General features: G+C 42.8%; 1 protein-coding gene across 2 annotated transcripts in view; it reads right to left on the minus strand.

Moving 5' to 3' along the window:
- The window catches only part of MDGA1 (MAM domain containing glycosylphosphatidylinositol anchor 1), a 401,506-nt gene that overhangs the window by 234,441 nt on the left and 146,515 nt on the right, over window positions 1-20,550 (minus strand). For both annotated transcript variants that reach the window (XM_070734253.1, XM_070734254.1), the window contains exon 3: window positions 8,351-8,525. In XM_070734253.1, the coding sequence (XP_070590354.1) occupies window positions 8,351-8,525 (175 nt within the window). The remainder of the gene's footprint in view (window positions 1-8,350; window positions 8,526-20,550) is intronic.

Genomic DNA, 20,550 nt, shown 5'->3' on the forward strand with positions numbered 1-20,550 from the left:
TCTCCTTTAATTCAAGTTCATGTCTTTATTATCTTAAAGCCGATTTCTCCCATCTAATATTCACTAAGACTGTAAGAACTACAAGCCCCAAAACTTCCTGTCCTGCTCTTGTGATGCCACTTTTCTCATCCATAGATAGATAGATGTCTTTGACTTCTGGTGACCTGCTGGACAAGTCATTGCCATTTTGTATTTGTAAGATTTTGAAAGTGGTTTGCTGTTGCCTCCTTTCTAGAGCTGAGAGAATGACTGGCCCAAAGTCATTTAGTTAGCCTTATACCTAAGGGCAGGACTAGAATTCAGCCTCCCAAATTTCTCATCTGATGCCTTAACCACCACACCAAACTGGCTCTTTCCTCCTTTCTTATCCTTCTTTCTCTTCCTTATATTATCCTGACACCCAAACCAATGCAGCTAGTTGCAAATTCACCAATCACTCTTCCAACTGAAAGAAATCGGAGTATAAAAATTGCCCTCTTCAAAAATTCTGAAAGAAAGACATAATTTTACTCATGAATGCCATCTTTCTTCCTTGTTCTCCAAGCACTCTCTGAACATAATAGAAAAGCCAAGAAGATTTTCCATGCCCGTAGCAATTTCCAAGTGTCCGTTCATTTCACTTAAGTCTCAGCGTGTCTCAGCAATAAAGGGAATCATTAAAAGTATTAAATCTTAGCAAACATTGATGACAGTAGAAATGGTGATTATGGAAAGAATTGAACTTAATCTTTTAAATAATATTTTTAAGTATTCAAAGCACTTCATCGATCTCTAGCTGGATACACTAATGCCTACAGCACTACACAATTTTTAATAAAACTATATCAGAGCTTAATTCAACCCATAGTTATTAGCTTGCCAACTGATACAACCATGTGGGTTGTTTCAATATCAATATAACTTTTAAATGTCCCCACTTTCCATCTGGCTTTCCTATCTTTTCCTCCCAGTATGGAAAAACTCCAAGGAAAAGCTTCCCTAATTAATAATGATGTCTGGGGATTTTGTGCTAGTGGTGGCAGTTTCCTGGATCTTCGGCAGACCCGTTTTGCTGGCGCCGACTGAAATGTAGCAGCAGGTTGGCTGAGTTTCTTCTACAGGGATTTATATGAAGCTTTGGAACAAGTTTATGTGGATGAATAGTAACATGTGGCCTGAGGTTTTTCTTTCTAACAACTGAAAGCTGCTTAGGAATTTGGTGGAAAGGTTGAGTGATTTCAATTTTTAGTACTAATCTACTGTGTTTGTATTGAGGAAATCTCTTTAATAAAGGATCATGTTTGCAACTGGTCTGAACTTTCCGGGATTGCAGTAGAGTCACATCTGGAATTTGTGGTTAGTTCTATACAGGTACCCTGTTTTCCCAAAAATAAGACATCCCCTGATAATAAGCCCAATCGGGCTTTGGAGTGCATGGCAATAAGGCCAAGCACTTATTTCAGGGTTCAAAAAATATAACATAGGGTTTTATTTTTGGGGAAACAAGGTAGTCCTCGACTTATGCCCACAATTGAGTCCAGAATTTCTAGTGCTAAGTGGGACATTTGTTAAGTGAGTTTTGCTGTATTTGATGACCTTTCTTGCCTCAGTTGTTAAGTGAATGGGCTCTTGTTGTTAAGTTAGTACAGTGCTTCTCAATTATTTTCTGTTATGCTCCCCCTCCCCAGAAAGAAGTAAACATTTCACATCCTCCCCCCACAACTCTCCGCTGGGACAATTGCTTGCAAAATTTGGCATGTTTTCCTGAAAAAATTCAAGCGGCTTATCTGCCTGATTGGGGTGTAATGTGTTTAAGTGACACATTAATTTATTTGGCTTCATGCTGTCCACTACCAATTGTTTTAGACACAGTAAACATACCGGTCTTTCCTTGTCACCTATCATAATCACAGTGAAGCCAAGCCCTACATACGTGTTATCATATTTCTTAGTCTTAGCTTTCGGGAGACTTACATTTGTCTCATTATCTCCATCTCTCTCCTCCTTTCTTTTCATCTGTGTTAAATATTTTTCCATGGTGTCTCTTAAGGGTTTGTTATCTGCACTTCATATCTCCTACTCTGTGCTGTGTGCTATTGTTTGGTGTAAAAGAACCCTACCCTCTGCGGCAAACTAAAAGTACATTCCCCAGGGTTATGAACCCCACCCCCCAGCATTGCTCTGCACCCCCCAAGGGGGGGCTGCCTCACTATTTGGGAAGCACTGGATTAGTAGCATGGTTGTTAAGTGAATGTGGCTTCCCCATTGACTGTTTTTGCAACAAGGTTACAAAAGGTGATCACATGATCCTGCAACCATTGTAAATATGAACCAGTTGTCACGTGTCCAAATATTTCATCACGTGACCATGGGACTCCTGTAATGAAAAAACGACGTAAGTCACTTTTTTGTACTTTTGTAACTTTGAAAGGTCACTAAACAAATTGTTGTTAATCGACGGCTACTTGTACTTGCATTTTACTTTTTCCAAATGTCAGGAATTATTACAACTTGATTGAGAAAGAGGCACACAGACATCACCACAATTCTGAGCAACCAAATTGAAACAAATTGTTTCAGATACAATATAATCTTAGGTCAGGGCACAACTAACTGTAAACGTCTATGGAGATTCTTAGTCATCTAGGTCATGGTTGTCCCATAGGTGCTTTTTCAAGAGGCAACTGGGCTTTTTGATTTTTCTCTGAAGGCGTTTCACTTCTCATCATGTGGGGGCTCCTACTTACCGCCACTACTGGTGCGATGCGCATGCAGCTCCAGGTGACCGATGGGCAGGTGGTTTTGTCCCAGCGAGATTTTGCTTCTGCACATGCACAGGAAGCAAAATGTTGCAAGAGGGCGTGTGCGTGTGTGAGATTTTGGTGATTTTTTGCTTCCATGCATGCGTGGCAGCAAAAAATTCACCGAATTTCACGCGTGTGTGTATCCTCTAATGAGATTTTTCTTCCTGCACATGTGCAGAAGCAAAATTTTGCTGCGACGTGCCCACACACCCTCCAGTCACCTGGATTTTGCTACCGGTGTGCAGTGTGGCCCGTACCAGCTAGCAAACCAATACTGCTTCTCATCCAAGAAGCTTCTCCAGCTCTTCAGAGCTGAAGAAGCTTCTTGGATGAGAAGTGAAGCATCTTCAGAGAAAGACAAGAACATCTAGTAGCCTCTTTTGAAGTAATTGTACAATTACCATCAACAATAAATGAAAGGGAATGTTTGCTGCATGTTAAAGACCAACAAAAAAGACAATTTTGAGACATGTGCAGTTAAGTGCAGTAGTGGTAAGGATTAAGTTAGTTGTATCTTTTTCTCTCATTCATCTATCTATCCATTGAATGAAGAGTTACCCAAAAAATGCAAATTGTTTTCTGGGACAGCAACACACACACACACATGCACACACGCACGCGCACACATACACAAACACCCAAAGCAAGAGGCATGTTACCAAGTCCATCTGTAGAGTAGATGTTAGTATTGAAAAGCCCTTGGCCACCCAATTTACCCCATAGCGCTAAAGGTAAGAAATATAGGAAGAAGAGCGGGACTCTGCATCAGCTTAGATCCAAGCTCCAACCTAAAAGCAAAGGAAAACTGCACAAGAAATCAATTGCCTTTTGAGATGGGACTTTTTAATAACCCAAGATCAATTATCTGTGGTAAATAAAATTAAAGAAGCAAAGAGAAGCACGGGGAAGATATATAATAGAAGAGGACAAGAAGAAAAACCAAAACCAGTCTTAACAAAATTGACGGAGTATCTAGCTGTGTTTTGACTGCAATATCCCAAATTTCCAAATAATGAGGAGGGTGATGCTTCTCCTGAATCTTTCATGAAAAGAACATTAATTTCCTAGATAAGATTTTAAAAACTAATCTGTAGCTGGCACTAAATGGGCTCCTTACATTTAATAATATTTAACATATAATTAAAAATAATATACAGGTAAGGATGGTCTTTGGGGGAGGGACAGGACAGGCTTGGGAAGTAAAATGTGAAATGTTTAAGTATATATTGTCACAACATTTTCTTGAGGAAAATGCATCCCAAAACCACTTTCCAATTGCTTTTTGCTAGCTGATCAACTGGCAGGAGGCAACAGTGCTTTCAGAGACCTATGAAAAGTTTATTTAGCAGCCTGAGTGCTGTCAGTCACCTGGAAGGAAGCAAGATGTACATTTACTGAACCAGTAGAAACCTTTTAGGAAAGTGGGGATAATTATATCCATTCATTATCAGATATTTGAACAGGTGATTATCAGTGTAAGAAAATCTTTCAGGATCAGGCCAGGGCACATTTTAACCAGCACCAATTACCTCTGGAATACCCACAAAGAGAACCCCAAGGTATAATGATCAGGGGTGGGTTCTGACTTAACTCGCTGCCAGTTTGGTTCCTACCGTGCTGCATGCCATGCATGCATGCACAGTGCTGAAAACTCTGCTTCTGTGCATGTGCAGAAGCAAAAAACCCAGCATCCATGCATGAGCAAAAGTGAAAAAAAAGATGGCAGCACCGTAGGTTCAGGGGCGTGGCCAGCCAGCCATCACTGCCGGTTCAGCGTGTGGAGGGAAATATTTGTTACCAGTTCTAAAGAACCAGTCTGAACCAGCAGAAACCCACCTCGGTTACTGATGTTTTCCCCATAACTGGCATTAAACGAACTGAGTTTTTAATTTAAGCTTTCAATTTATTAGTTCATAAATTTATCTAATTTATCTGATCTCCATGAATTTATCTGATCTCCATGAATTTATCTGATCTCCATGAATTTATCTGATCTCCTGTTAAAAGTTAGGCAAGTCATCCTTGTAAATTGGCTCTAGTCCAATTGAATAAGCCCAAAAGAGAAAGTTCACTCCTTCTTCTGTATGATAGCTATTCAGATACAGGTGGAACTTGAAAAAATTTGAATATCGTGCAAAAGACCAATTATTTCAGTAATGCAACTTAAAAGGTGAAATGTAATATATGCCAAGCAAGATAGCTCAAGCCGTGATTTGTCATAATTGTGAGGATTATGGGGTACAACTCATGAAAACCCCAAATCCACCATCTCAGAAAACTAGAATATTACATGCGATTAATAAAACAAGGACTGTACATAGAACAATATTGGACCTCTGAAAAGTATAAGCCTATATATGTATTAAGAACTTGGTTTTGGCTCCTTTTGAAGCAATTACTGCTTCAAAATGTGGTGTAGGATATAAGCTATCAGCCTGTGGCACCGCTGAGGTGTTATGGAACACCAGGATGCTCCAATAGCAGACTTCAGCTCTTCTGCATAGTTTGGTCTCATGTCTCATCTTTCTCTTGGCAATGCCAAGATTCATGGGCTTTAGGTTAGGTGAGTTAGCTGGCCAATCAAGCACAGTAATCCCACAGTCATCGAACCAGTTTTTGGTGCTTTTGGCAGTGTGGGCAGGTGCCAGGTCCTGTTGGAAAATGAAGTTAGCATCCCCATAAAACTTGTCTGTGGAAGGAAGCATGAAGTACTCCAAAATCTCTTGGTAGACTGCTGCGTTGACTCTGGACTTAATGAAATATAGTAGACCAACACCAGCAGATGTTCTGCTCCCCAAATCAATACAAATTGTGGAAACTTTTGCATCTCATTTGGAAACCAAGGACCCAGAGTATGGAGGAAAAATGGAGAGGCACACACTGCAAGATGTTTGAAGTCCAGTGTGAAGTTTCCACACTACTCTGCCAAGATGAGACCATTGTGTAAAACTGTATCTGGTTTTGGACACATCACTTTCAAAGAGACAGTGACATGTTGGAGACATTTCAAAGAGGGACTACCAAGATGGTGAACAGTCTAAAATCAACTCTGGTCAGGAATGATTGTCAGGAATGGAAATGATCTGAGTACGTTCAGCCCAAAAATAAAATGATTGAGTGACAGATTATAGCAATCTTCAAATATCTAAAGAGCTATCATACAGAAGGAGGAGCAAGCAATTTCTCTATTGTTTGAGAGAAAAGGACGAGTACCAATTTACAAGGACATGAAGCTAGACTTTAAGGAGAACTTTAACTTTTAAGAGCTATGTGACGAGACTGTCACACAAAGAACTGTATTCTTCATTATATATTTTCATTCATAGCTTCTCTAAGGGATCTTGTACCAAAGGGGAGAATAGAATGCTACCCTTTCATTAAAATATTAAGATAGTCTTGGAGTTTAATTATTGTGTCCTTATATTTATTAAATCATTTCTGTGATTATTTGTGCAACTGGGTGAATTGACACCTTTGTGTAAAGGGCAGAAGGAATAACCTTAATGAAATAGTAAGAAGAACTGCAATCCAAACCATGATCAAATAAAAGAAATCTGGGTCAAATCTGTAACCCAGGGGACCATCCCAGAAAAGACCCTCCTCTTTTTTTCAGCGAAGTAAAAAGAAGGAGGGGAAAGTTCATTTGCGCTTGCAAGACTGTTGGTATAACCTTATCATGAGACCAATATTAACTCCAATTTCATAGTCTGGTCTTCCTTGGAGAGTTGATACTTTTTTCTGGTAGATGAGTCTCATGTTAGACGGCAAATGAAATAGAAGGGCTTTTTGTTTCATGCAATGAAATCTAACATAGAGTTCATTATTACAATGAAAGATCTGTTTTGCATAATACTAACTACGGTTTACCATTAGTAGAACAAAAAGAACCCAGTCTCAATATTAGCCCTTTCTCCTCCTATGTGGCTATAAAGGACATTAAGCCAGTGAGGAGTCTGAACCTAGATTACTGATTAATTTCCAATGAGTGTTCATTAACAGCCCAAGAACAGGCCATGTTTTAAACCAGACATAGCAGTCTAGTGCTCGGCACGTATTTTGAATTCTAATTCCAATAACAGCAATAACACTTGGACTTGTATAATGCTTCACAGTGCTTTACAGCCCTCTTTAAGTGGCCTGCAAAGTCAGCATATTGCCTCCCAATAATCTGGGTCCTCATTTTCCGATCTTGGAAGGATGGAAGGCTGAGTCAACCTTGAACTGATAAGAATCGAATGGCAGTCAGCAGAATTAGCTGCAATACTGCATTCTAACCACTGTGCCACCACAGTTCAGAAGAAGAGTTTTTCTAATTTAATTCCTGATTACAACGCCGAAGCCAAAATTGTTAAGCCAAAATATTTGTTTGACATCACTTTGGGTTCTTTCATTTACCTTCTTTTTAACTAGTTAATATTCCAACTCTCATTTGATGATTTAAGCAGTTCTTGAGTCTTTATGACTAAGTAGGAGCAAACAGACTTGCACCTGCTCTATCATTTAGTGTTAAATCTAAGGTTATATCTGAAATGAGCAAGGAAACCCCATCATTGCATAGCTGACTAAGATTTTTATCCAAATGGGTTTCAAAAAATTGCAGTGTGCCACTATAGTACACATGCCTTCTTATCTAAAGGCCATGAATGAACTGGCCCTAAGTTTATGATGTTGTGACCCATCAGCACTTAGTGGCAGACTGGGACAGGTTGGGGAGGAAAATTTATTATTTATTTATTTAGATTAGATTTGATTTGATTTGTATGCCTCCCCTCTCTGAGTCTGGAGCTGATGAGTGCTCTGTGTCAGAGGCAGAGGTGAGGCTAGGGCCATCCAATAGTTATCAGTTATCAATAGTTACCTTTGGAGTTGGAGTGAAGTGGGGTTGAAGAATAGCTGGAGCCTGTTCCCAAAGTGTGCAGGAAAAGGGAACAATTAAGAAACTCAGGAGTAAAGGCACAAGGGGATGCTGAATGGCCCCTCCCATAGAGAATAAATAAATAAGAGCCTTTTCCGGTTACAATTTTGGAGGCTTGGGTTTGTAAGAGGAAAATGGTTCTTGAGAAGAGGCAAAAAAATCTTGAACACCCAGTTCTTATCTAGAAAAGTTTGTAAGTAGAGGCATTCTTAGGTAGAGGTACCACTGTAGTTTGCATTATTAGTGGAAGTTTTGTTTATCTGAGAGGCTCCTTGCCAAGTATTGTACAGCCTTGCATCAACTTGGCAACTATCCAAGGACTGATAAGGTCTGTGGTTGTAAATTCACCCTTGAAAGACTATTTGCTGGGACTTTGCTGGATGTGAATGCTAGATATTCACATTAGCCAAATAAAAAAAGGGCGGGGGATATTTGAAGTTTGTTTCGTGATTTGGTGAAGCCTAGGTCAGAACACAGGAAGACTTTTTGTCGAAGACCAGCACTTTCAGGAAAGGGAACATAAAACTAGGCCTATCCCTTTGCCTCGGAGGTATGAGAATGAGTCTAGGTCAATGCAGAATTCATTGGTGAAATGATCGAGATACACGCAGTAGAACTGTGGGAAGTCTTGGATGGCCACAAAACGACTTACACTGCACATCTACTCGAATGGACTTGATGGCAGGGACCCCAACCCCATTCTCTGCTTTACAGTAATAACGACCCCCCTGAAGCCTCTGGATCTTCTCAATCAGAAGGGTCTCATTCAACACCGATGTCTCCTGGAATTTGTCCGAAGCGCTGCCAGCAGTTTTGGTCCACCTCACCTAGAAGAGGGGAAAGAGAAAAACAGAGAAATAAAGCATAGGAAAAAAACAAACTATGATCTGGGCCCATTGGAGCAAGCAATTATTTGTTTGAAATGCTTTTAAGCTGTTTATCATGCTATGAATCTGCAGGCGATATGTATATTGTATATTCTCGAGTCGCCTCGAGAAGGGCGACATAGAAATCTAATAAACAAACAAACAAGTAAATATTATATAACTGTACACACAGTGTACCATTGAATATACAAACATACAAAACAATTAAAAATACATAAAAATAAATAATGTGCTAAATGCCAGAGTGAATGTCAATGTCAGGCTTCCTCCAGACTGATACTCAAAACTAGAAAGTTAGCAGGCAGGCAGAGATTTCAGGGCCTTTGATCAGCTAGTTTTATTGGATATTTGAAAAGTTATCATTAGAGCAGAAAACTAGTAACCGCTAACCACATCCCATAAACCAGGTAGATAACACTCCTCAAATGCTACTCTTATCTCTTTCTCCTGACGTTGTGTCCTAATGATTGTTTAGGAGAGCTGATTGTTTATCTTTAGATTTATCAATAATTGATATAGGTAGTCCTTGACTTATGACCACGATTGAGGCCTAAATTTTCAGCAAGACAGTTAAGTGCCTCATTTAATGATTATTATTATTTCACCACAGTTGTTAAATGAGTTGGCCTTCTCCGGGTCCCGTCGACCAAACAATGTCGTTTGGCGGGCCCCAGGGGAAGAGCCTTCTCTGTGGCAGCCCCGGCCCTCTGGAATCAACTCCCCCCGGAGATTAGAACTGCCCCCATACTCCTTGTCTTTCGTAAATTACTCAAGACCCACCTATACCGCCAGGCATGGGGGAGTTGAGACACCTTTCCCCCAGGCTTTTTTATATTTATGTTTGGTTATGTATATGTTGTTTGCTTTTTTAAAAATATGATAGGGTTTTATGTGGTTTTTAATATTAGATTTGTTTTCGCTGGAATATTGTTTTTATTATTGTTGTGAGTCGCCCCGAGTCTTCAGAGAGGGGCGGCATACAAATCTAATAAATTGAATTGAATTGAATTGAATCACTGCTGCTAAGCCAAACTGGCTTCCCCCATTGAGCTTGTCTGTTGGAAGGCCAGCTGAGAAGGTTACAAATGGTGATCACATGACCACGGGACAGTGCAACTGTCATAAATACATGCTAGTATTTATTTATTTATTTGTTTGTTTGTTTGTTTACTTACTTACTTACTTACTTACTTACTTACTTACTTACTTACTTACTTACTTACTTACTTATATGCTGCCCTCTCTGAGGACTCAGGGCGGTTTACAACATATCAAATACAATATACATAAAAATATCTAAAAATCCAATTAATTTGACTAATTACTTTAAAACCCTAATAACATTTAAAAATCACTCATTCCCATTCGAACAGCAGGCATACCTACATTCGCCGCCCAGGGAGCTAGAGTCTAATAGCCCCAAGCCTGAAGACATAAATGAGTCTTTAGACTCTTATGGAAGGCGAAGAGGGTGGGAGCAGTACAGTTATCTGGGGGGAGCTGATTCCAGTGGGCTGCCCACCCCCCGAGAAGGTTCTTCCCATAGGTCCCACCAAGTGACATTGTCTAGTGGACAGGACCTAGAGAAGACTGACTCTGTGGGACCTAACTGTGGGACTCATGTGGCAGAAGGTGGTCCCACAAGTAATGTGGTCCAATGCCACATAGGGCTTTATAGGTCATAACCAACACTTTAAATTGCATCCGGAAACCAATCGGCAACCAATGCAGTCCACGGAGTCCTGGAGAAATATGGCCAAACTCCCAAATATTGATCACATGACCATTGGAGGTTGCAACGGTTGTTAAGCACATGACTTATGACTTTCCATTTTTGATTTATGACTTTCCATTAACAACCATTGCAACAACCCAATGGTCATGTTGATCACATGACCATTGGGATGTTGCAATGGTTGTTAACGGAAAGTCATAAGTCTACTTTTCAACTGCTGTTGTAATTTTAAAATGAATGTCACTAAATGAATGATTATAAATCAAAGACTAGCTATATTTCTGCTTTGTTGCTATCACACACCTTTATGCCTAGGATTTCTGCATCTGCGTCCTTCTGTCCCTCATAAAAAATATCTTTGGCATGCATCTAAATTAACCAAAATTAGCCTATGTTTTATGTCTCACATCAGTTTTCTCCACAATCTGAACCAACCTTTTGACTTCACACACTTGGATCTTACTTTTGCCAATAAAGAGCACTCTCTTGATAACTCTAGAGATTTCAAAGATATTAGCAGTAACTCTTGCTATTTTGCTTCTGGTTAACAATCAGTGCATGCTTCAGAAGTCCCGTTTGCATAGCTGCATCAAGGCTAATTGGGATCATCACATTTCTGAACAGAGTAAGTTTCAGTCAATTCTCCCTAGACCCTGAAAATCCTGAAATGGTTAGTTTTCACAAGTAGGATAGATGCAGACCCACTATGTTGCTTCCTCTCTCTTAATTAATCTCCCCAGGATGTTTGTTTATGCCTTTATATTTGAATACAATAATTTTATTTTGTTATTCATTTGATTCTCTAAGTGCTCTGGATAGTGAATGAATGACCTGCAGAGTTGAAAAGGGTAAAGCAGTAGAAATGGATTGTAAAAAATTCAGAACTTGCAGAAATGGCCAGGGAGGGTAGATGGGGGTTGGGTGGAGAATCAAAACCTTTTTTTTTTTTTTGGTTAAAGATTGAAAACCTTATATGGCAATTTCTGCTGAAAGAAGAAAGAAATTACATGATGATTTATGGATTTGAAGATTAAGTGAGGGCTGAAGGGATTTGTATAACATCTTAGGGATAGGGATAATGAAACCTCAATTGAAAAGAAGATCAGAAGTCAACTATATATTTCTTAATTTCAATTTCTTCCTTTCTTATTTTTGTACTTTCTCATTCCTTTTCAATTTGTATTTTATTTTATGGGGGAAATTGTGTAATAAATATGTAAAAAGAAAAAGGTAAGGCAATGAAATATATTGAGGAAAGGAATTGCGCACGCTGCAATCATTGGCATTTTTCTCATTTAGAAAGGAATCTACTTTTTACTGGCATCTCAGAAGCATAAATACAGGTGGGCAGGCAGAAAGAACTGGGTTAATCAGGTAGAAATAAAGAAAAGGAAGAAGGAGGTGGGACCTGGCATGGAAAAGTTGTAATATTCAGATTGTTGGCTAGGCCAAAAACAATATGTTGCTTCCATTTTTCATTAGAGCAGATGGCAAAGTGGTTAGAAACCTGGCAGATGCAAAGGAAATGCAGAGATGGGAGCAACAGACTGGTGAGCAGAGGGCATGAGGAAAGCTGGCAAATCATCATATAATGGTATTTTCTACCCAGGATGGAATGCTAATTCCAGAAGAGGACAAGCAGGCCACTGTTATCAGCCGTCACTGTCAATCTGCCATAATCTGAACTAGCACTAAAATCAGAAATATCTGCAGGAAAAGTATCTTGAGTATGGTCTCATCTATATTCCGCGTACCAAATTACAGAATAAATGAGTAACACATACAAATTTGAGTGTGCAACTGCCGTGAGGCAGTGGACTGAAGCCCCCCCCTCCCCAAAAATAAAATACAGTGTTCCCTCGACTTTCGCGGGCCTGAACTTCGCGAAAAGTCTACACCATGGTTTTTCAAAAAAATTAATTAAAAAATACTTCACGTTTTTTTCCTACAGTACGGTTTTTTCCACCCGTGACATCATACGTCATTGCCAAATTATTGAAGTCTTAAAAATATTTTTATTGATTTTTTAAAAATATGAACACACACACAAAACATAAAACAAGTGCTCTGTGAGTAGTGCACACCACCAGACAAACATTCACACCCCACCACCAAATGGGGGGTGTTTCTTGTATATACCATTTTAATTCCAGAGAAAATATCTGTTTACATATTATAGAGTGATTCCAATTAACAAATTATTGTTAATAAATAATTATGGTAATAATAATAATAATAATAATAATAATAATAATAATAATAATTTATTGGATTTGTATGCCGCCCCTCTCCATAGACTCGGGGCGGCTAACAACAATAATAAAAACAACATGTACAATCCAATAATAAAAAACAACTAAAACCCCTATTATAAAACCAAACATACACAAAACATACCATTCATAACTTATAATGGCCTAGGGGGAAGGGCTATCTCAACTTCCCCATCTTGAGTAGTTTACGAAAGACCGGGAGGGTGGGGGCAGTTCTAATCTCTGGGGGGAGTTGGTTCCAGAGGGCCGGGGCCGCTACAGAGAAGGCTCTTCCCCTGGGTCCCGCCAAATGACATTGTTTAGTGGACGGGATCCAGAGAAGGCCAACTCTGTGAGACCTTATCGGTCGCTGGGATTCGTGCGGTAGCAGGCGGTTCCGGAGGTAATCTGATCCAATGCCATTTAGGGCTTTAAAGGTCATGACCAATATCAGGATCCTTAAGTATTTTCTTCAATGGTGAGTAATGGTGAGTAATAATCTAAAGATTGTTAAGGGAATGGGAAATTGTAATTTAGGGGTTTAAAGTGTTAGCGGATGTCCCGCGATACTGTTCAGAGCCAAAAATAGTGTATTTACTTCTGCATCTCTACTTCGCGGAAATTTGACTTTTGCGGGTGGTCTTGGAACGCATCCCCCACAAAAGTCAAGGGAACACTGTAATAATAATCCAAAAGTATGGCTAGTCCTGTGTTGAGATCATCTGAATGAACAAGGCCTTACTTTTCAGTCTGGCTGTTAAGGGAGAGGGCAGCACGAGTATGAGAATGAGTATGTTAGGCTTGCCTTTCAACCCTTCTAAAAGGACCCAACAAAATGATCCCAACGCTATTTGGCAAACTGGAAAAGGTTGCTGGAGAATCTCATAGATAGCAGTGATAAAAACCAATTATTACATGAACATTCCAGAAGCATCTCGTGGCCACTGTGTGAAACAAAAAACATCTAAACCAAATATTGGGCTGACCTAGCAGGGCTGTCCTCACTGACCTACAACTTGCGTAATACAGTGGTCCCTCGATCATCGCGAGGGTTCCGTTCCAGGACCCCAAGCGATGATCGATTTTTCGCGAAGTAGCGGTGCGGAAGTAAAAACACCATCTGCGCATGCGCAGATGGTGTTTTTACTTCCACCGCAGCCCGCCCTTCGCCCGCCCACCCCGTTGCTCGCGCCTGGGGTTTCCCCGCGCGCGTGCCGCCCGCCCGCCCACGCTGTTGCTGGGGCCGCTTCCCAGCTGGGGAGCGGAGCTGGGGTGTCCCCAACGCACGCGCGTTGCTGGGGCCGCTTCCCAGCTGGGGAGCGGAGCTGGGGTTTCCCCAACGCACGCGCGCTTGGGGAAACCCCAGCTCCGCTCCCCAGCTGGGGAGCGGCCCCAGCAACGCGCGCGCGCTTGGGGAAACCCCAGCTCCGCTCCCCAGCTGGGGAGCGGCCCCAGCAACGTGCGCGCGCTTGGGGAAACCCCAGCTCCGCTCCCCAGGTGGGGAGCGGCCCCAGCAACGCGCGCGCACTTGGGGAAACCCCAGCTTCGCTCCCTGGGGTGTCCCCGCGCGTGCCGCCCACCCGCCCACGCCGTTGCTCGCGCCGCCGCTGGGGTCTTACCGGGGCAAGAGGGGGAAGACCCAGGGAAGCCGCCCAGCTTCCCAGCTGGGGAACTCCACCATCTACGCATGCCTGGCCATAGAAAAAAGGCACGCATGCGCAGATGGTGGAGTTTACTTCCGGGTTGAAAACTCGCGAAATAGCCCTTTCGCGATGCTCGAGGACGCGAAACTCGAGGGTTCACTGTACTTCTGTTATATTTACCTTTAATAAAAATCACAAACGGAACATGGTGAGATTGGGGAACAAGCCCTGGTCTGTTTTGTAGTATTGTCGAGGGTCAGTTACTCCACCCTGTGACTGCAAATTTTCATAACAATACTGATTTACGGTGAGAGATAAGTTCCACTTACCTTCATCACCAGTTCACATCGCGACATTTCACACATGTCCACACATGCAATTTCACTTCCGTGCATGCTCAGAAGGTGGATTCAGCCCGAAAGACAGCTGAGGAGCTGCTCAGCTGTGATTCGGGTGAAGAGATAAAGGTCGGTATTAACCTAGGGGTGGGTGGGAGGTTTTTTTTCACAGCACAGAACAAGGAGAAGCCATCCAAACACAGGAAAATTAGCCAAAAATTCAGGGAAAAAGATGGCGGCGAGTATGGATCAGCAGAGACAGAACCAGATCCATGATGCCAAAATTACATCAGCAATGGGTCGCTAATGGTTTGGGCAATCTATTTATGTTGACAGGATGCAATTCTCCAGATTTCCTGTATCCCAAGTGGACTCTTATAGAAACTGAACCTGGAATCCTCTGTAGGCAAAATTCTACTCAGCAGAAAAGTCAGATTTCTCATATGGCACGCATGGACATTCCTACTTAAGGACAATTTTAATCAGAGGCTCCATAGGCTGGCTTCTTGCCTTACAACTCTCCTGACAAGTGGAGCCAAATACTACTAATATCTCTAATTGGTTGCCAGAATCAGTTTCAAATCACACAATTTCATCAGGAATTAGCGCTTCGGTGCCCCTCCATCCATTTCTTTATCGCTACCTTCACCTTTTTTATTTTAAAGTACGGTAAGTAAACTCCTCAGCTAGCAGAATTAATTCTTAAAATATCAACTACACCTTCTTTAAAGAGAACAGAAAAGCCAATAGCAAAAAGATCCTTTAAATTGAAATTGGCCTCATTAACAATTGTGTTAGCTTTAATTTATACTTATTTATTAGAGATATTGACCTAAGGTAGGATGTGAGCTGATGCTGCTAAGGATTCAGGCACATACATCTGGCACGCATAAAGCATCGGGTTCTTCTACTGATGTTTCTAAGCATGAAAAGGGAAGCTTCCTGTATGAAGTCTTAGTCATTATAGATGAAAACAGAGAACAGACCAAGCCCTACGAATACTGAAAGCAGCATCCTATATTCCACCCACACAGTTCAATACAATCATAACCATGTCTCTAGCCCTGATAATCAGGTTAGCTTTTTCCCAGACATAGTTATTGTCTGTCTGAACCAAATCAGCAGCTTTCAAGGGACAAACTTATTCTTGCCATGATATGATCCCCACATGCTTTGATTTCCTCTGACTACTTTCCACTGCTTGATGTGTGAAATGGACCAGAAAAACAGTGGGAGGGGGGGGCTACAATTAACATTTTAAAAATATAATCCACATACTATATTTTGGAAGGTTCAGAGCGGGTGGATATAAAAAAAATGAATTAGTGAGAGAGAAAGTAGACTTGGGGACGATTTTCACTTCAGACTGGAAGTATTTTTCACACTTTCCTCTGCTATCAAAAGCAGTTACAGTGGTCCCTCGATCATCGCGAGGGTTCCGTTCCAGGACCCCTTGCGATGATCGATTTTTCGCGAAGTAGCGGTGCGGAAGTAAAAACACCATCTGCGCATGCGCAGATGGTGTTTTTACTTCCACCGCCGCCCGCCCTTCGCCCGCCCACCCCGTTGCTCGCGCCTGGGGTTTCCCCGCGCGCGTGCCGCCCGCCTGCCCACGCCGTTGCTGGGGCCGCTTCCCAGCTGGGAAGCGGAGCTGGGATGTCCCCAAGCGCGCGCGCGTTGCTGGGGTGGCTTCCCAGCTGGGAAGCGGAGCTGGGGTTTCCCCAAGCGCGCGGGCACCGCCCGCCGGCCCACGCCATTGCTGGGGCCGCTTCCCAGCTGGGAAGCGGAGCTGGGATGTCCCCAAGCGCGCGCGCGTTGCTGGGGTGGCTTCCCAGCTGGGAAGCGGAGCTGGGGTTTCCCCAAGCGCGCGCGCACCGCCCGCCGGTCCACGCCGTTGCTGGGGCCGCTTCTCAGCTGGGAAGCAGAGCTGGGGTGTCCCCGCGCGTGCCGCCCGCCCGCCCACGCCGTTGCTCGCGCCGCCGCTGGGGTCTTACCGGGGCAGCTTATCTGCCCAGCGGGAAACTCCACCATCTACGCATGCGTGGCCATAGAAAAAAAGGCACGCATGCGCAGATGGTGTTGTTTACTTCCGGGTTGAAAACTCGCGAAATAGCCCTTTCGCGATGCTCGAGGACGCGAAACTCGAGGGTTCACTGTACTCCCATTTTGCGGATGCTAATTCAAAACTTAAACAGAGCAAATTGGTCCAATTCAGACAAAACCCACGAGGGACAATTGGGAATTCAAATATTTCACAGTTTATAAAACTGCAAAGCTGGAAAGCAACAATATTAGACTTTCATATGCTTTTGTTATTCTTCTCCTTGCCCAAGGACTGATATGACATGATATCATGATATCTCATGATAGCAGTATTCCAGTACAGTGATACCTTGTTTTACAAACTTAATTGGTTCCGGGATGAGGTTCTTAAGGTGAAAAGTTTGTAAGACGAAACAATGTTTCCCATAGGAATCAATGGAAAAGCGATTAATGCGTGCAAGCCGAAAAATTCACCCCTTTTGCCAGCCGAAGTGCCCATTTTTGTGCTGCTGGGATTCCCCTGAGGTTCCCCTCCATAGGAAATCCCACCTCTGGACTTCCGTGTTTTTGTGATGCTGTAGGGAAATCCCAGCAGGGGAATCCCAGCAGCGCAAAAACGAGCGCTTCGCTGGCAACGGAAGTCTGGAGGTGGGGTTTCCCAGTGAAGGGAGCATCAGTGAAGTCGCAGCATCGCAAAAACACCAAAGTCCTCGAAACCACACTTCCGGACCTCTGTATTTTTGCGATGCTGCGATTTCACTGAGGCTCCCCTCGCTGGGAAACCCCACCTCCGGACTTCCATTGCCAGCAAAGTGCCCGTTTTTGCACTGCTGGAATTCCCCTGCTGGGATTCCCACGCAGCATCACAAAAACATGGAAGTTCAGAGGTGGGGTTTCCCATGGAGGGAATCCTCAGGGGAATCCCAGCAGTGCAAAAACAGGTGCTTCGCTGGCAATGGGAGTCCGGAGGTGGTGCATCCCAGTGGCGGCGGTGGGTTTGTAAGGTGAAAATAGATGGTAAGAAGAGGCAAAAAAAATCTTAAACCCCAGGTTTGTATCTCAAAAAGTTTGTATGACGAGGCATTTGTAAGATGAGGTATCAGTGTATTTGAGAGGCTGTCACAAAGAGGAAGGGGTCAATTTATTTTCCAAAGCACCAAAAGGCAAGACAAGAAACAATGGATGGAAACTAATCAAGGAGAGAAACAATCTGGAAATAAGGAGAAACTTCCCAAGAATGAGAATGATTAACCAGTGGAACAGCTTGCCTTTAGACGTTGTGGAGGCTTCATCACTGGAGGTTTTTAAGACAAGTCAGGGCAGCTGCTTGTCTGAAATGTTGTAGGGCAAGGGTGTCAAAATGAAGGCCCATGGGCCGGATTTAGCCTCTGGGGTGCTTATATCTAGCCCGCAGAGCTTCCCTGGAAACAGCAGCAGTACTCTGCCAGCAAAAATGGAGTTCGGCCTTCTTGGAAATGATGAAATTCAGCAGGTTCTGGAGAACTGGTAGCAGACATTTTGAGTAGTTCAGAAAACTGGTAAATACCACCTCTGGCTGGTGGGGTTAGAATGGAGATTTTGCAATATCCTTCCCGTCATGTCCACAGAACCAGTAGAGGAAAATTTTGAATTTCACCCCTGCCTCCTGGACTTCATTTTTAACTGATTTCCGGTTCCGGTGGGGGCAGCAAGAAGGAGGGAGGAACAGCTGCTCCATGGGACAATGGGCGAAACATCTCGGATATAGGTGATAATTTCCGCAAATTCAACTGGTTGAGTTCTCCCCCCGTTTCTGGAGCCCCTTGCCCAACATTTCCCAGTGTGACAGAGAGCCGTACGGACTGTGAAAAGATCAGGAGTCAGTCAGCTGTGCCACAGAAAATGGCGGCCATTGTTTAAGACCAACTGACTCATTGACTCATGCTATTCTAACATTGACTGAGCTGAGACAGGACGAGCAGACAAGAGACCCCAAATTGGTGTGCTGGACAGGAGAGTTTTTGCTTGAGGTATCCCAGGCCCCCCAGACAGACCCTAGATGCTGCAGCACCGGTTGGTGGGGGCGCTCGGACTGCCGGACCATCTGTCTGTCCATTATCCTGGAAATGGGAAATACTGACCCCCTCGGAGAGGGTCCGCAACTTGGGCATCCTCCTCGATCCACAGCTAACATTAGAGAACCATCTTTCGGCTGTGGCGAGGGGGGCATTTGCCCAGGTTTGCCTGGTGCACCAGTTGCGGCTCTACTTGGACCGGGACTCCCTGCTCACAGTCACTCATGCCCTCATCACCTCGAGGTTCGATTACTGTAAGGCTCTCTACATGGGGCTACCTTTGAAAAGTGTTCGGAAACTTCAGATTGTGCAGAATGCAGCTGCGACAGCAATCATGGGCTTTCCCAGATATGCCCATGTCTCACCAACACTCCGCAGTCTGCATTGGTTGCCAATCAGTTTCTGGTCACAATTCAAAGTGTTGGCTATGACCTATAAAGGCCTTCATGGCATTGGACCAAAATACCTTAGGGACCATCTTCTGCCGCACAAATCCCAATGACTGATTAGGTCCCACAGAGTTGGCTTTTTCTGGGTCCTGTCGACAAAACAATGCCGTCTGGTGGGACCCTGGGGAAGAGCCTTCTCTGTGGTGGCCCCGGCCCTCTGAAATCAACTCCCCCCAGAGATCAGGACTGCCCCCATCCTTCTTGCCTTTCGCAAACTCCTAAAAACCTTAGAACCCACCCCTGGAGCAAGGGGTTGGAATAGAAGACCTTCAAGGTCCCTTCCACTTCAATTATGGTTGACAGTCTCTATGTGAGGTGGCTTGGATTTCTGTCTTGGGGTGATCAGGCCCCATCTTGCTTAATGAAGGATTTGTTTGGCCCTTGTCCTCTCATTAGAAGCCTGGAGCTTCTTAAAAAGCTTTCTGTTTGCATGGCTCCTTCTGTTGGTTCTTTAATCTTTCCTCTGCTTTTTTCATTTCAGCTTCATTTATTTAGTTTGACCATATTTTGGAACTTTAATGACTAAGTGAAGTAAGAGTTGGGAGGGGATTAAGCAAAGGTTAAAAGACAAATCTTTGATTTGGAGAAACAGGGGAGAGGGAGCAGAGAAATTATACAAGCGGAGGATGAGACGAGAGACGGTAAGAATTGCTGCCTATTCCCAGTGGGTCCCTGTGTATGTTACTCATCACTCCAATTTGTTAGTCAAATGTGTGTGTTTTTACAAACTTTAAAGCAAATTTCAAAACTCTGTCCCTTTCTGACGAATGCTAAGCAAAGGCAAGAAAACTAGTTTGAGAGAAAATCAAAATAAAAGGAGGGAGCCCTAGAAATCAAGAAATATGGATTTATATTCATGCTGTAAATTCGGATGCCATGGATATAACAGCCATGGCATGAGTAAATAGAAATTCTTTATCTGTATGCTAAGTCTTCCCCCTGCATCATGTATAGTATGAACAAAAAGACCCGAATCTTCTATTTCTCTTTACTTTTAAATAATAATAGAAATATATTTCCAAGCTCTTTGCTTTGATCCCCTCTAGCTGTATAACCTTGTCCTCTTAGCAGGAAGTGCCATTCTGAAGGTACTATAAAAGGCTAGATCAAGACATTACAATGACAGAAGAATGCACGCCATAGAGAAACCATTCAAAACTGAAATTATTACACACTTTATATCCATTGTATTTTTGTGCAGGAAGCTAGCTCAGCTGATCATGTGGTTTGTAATTCTGTCTTCTACACTAGAGTCAGGCTTTTTCTTGTCATTTGAAAAAGGTGGCCTCGTTTTACTTAATAACAGCGCAGGTTCATGCTGTAAAAAATATTTTGAAAGTGATACTTTGGATATCTAAAGCACTTTTGAGGGAATTGTTAAAGCAGGTGCAATTTTCTCCAGGTTTGTATTATTACTTTGGAAGGTGCTCCTAGAGGTCACCACATGCACA

Source organism: Erythrolamprus reginae, chromosome 1 (assembly GCF_031021105.1).
Source record: "Erythrolamprus reginae isolate rEryReg1 chromosome 1, rEryReg1.hap1, whole genome shotgun sequence".
Taxonomy (NCBI): domain Eukaryota; kingdom Metazoa; phylum Chordata; class Lepidosauria; order Squamata; family Dipsadidae; genus Erythrolamprus; species Erythrolamprus reginae.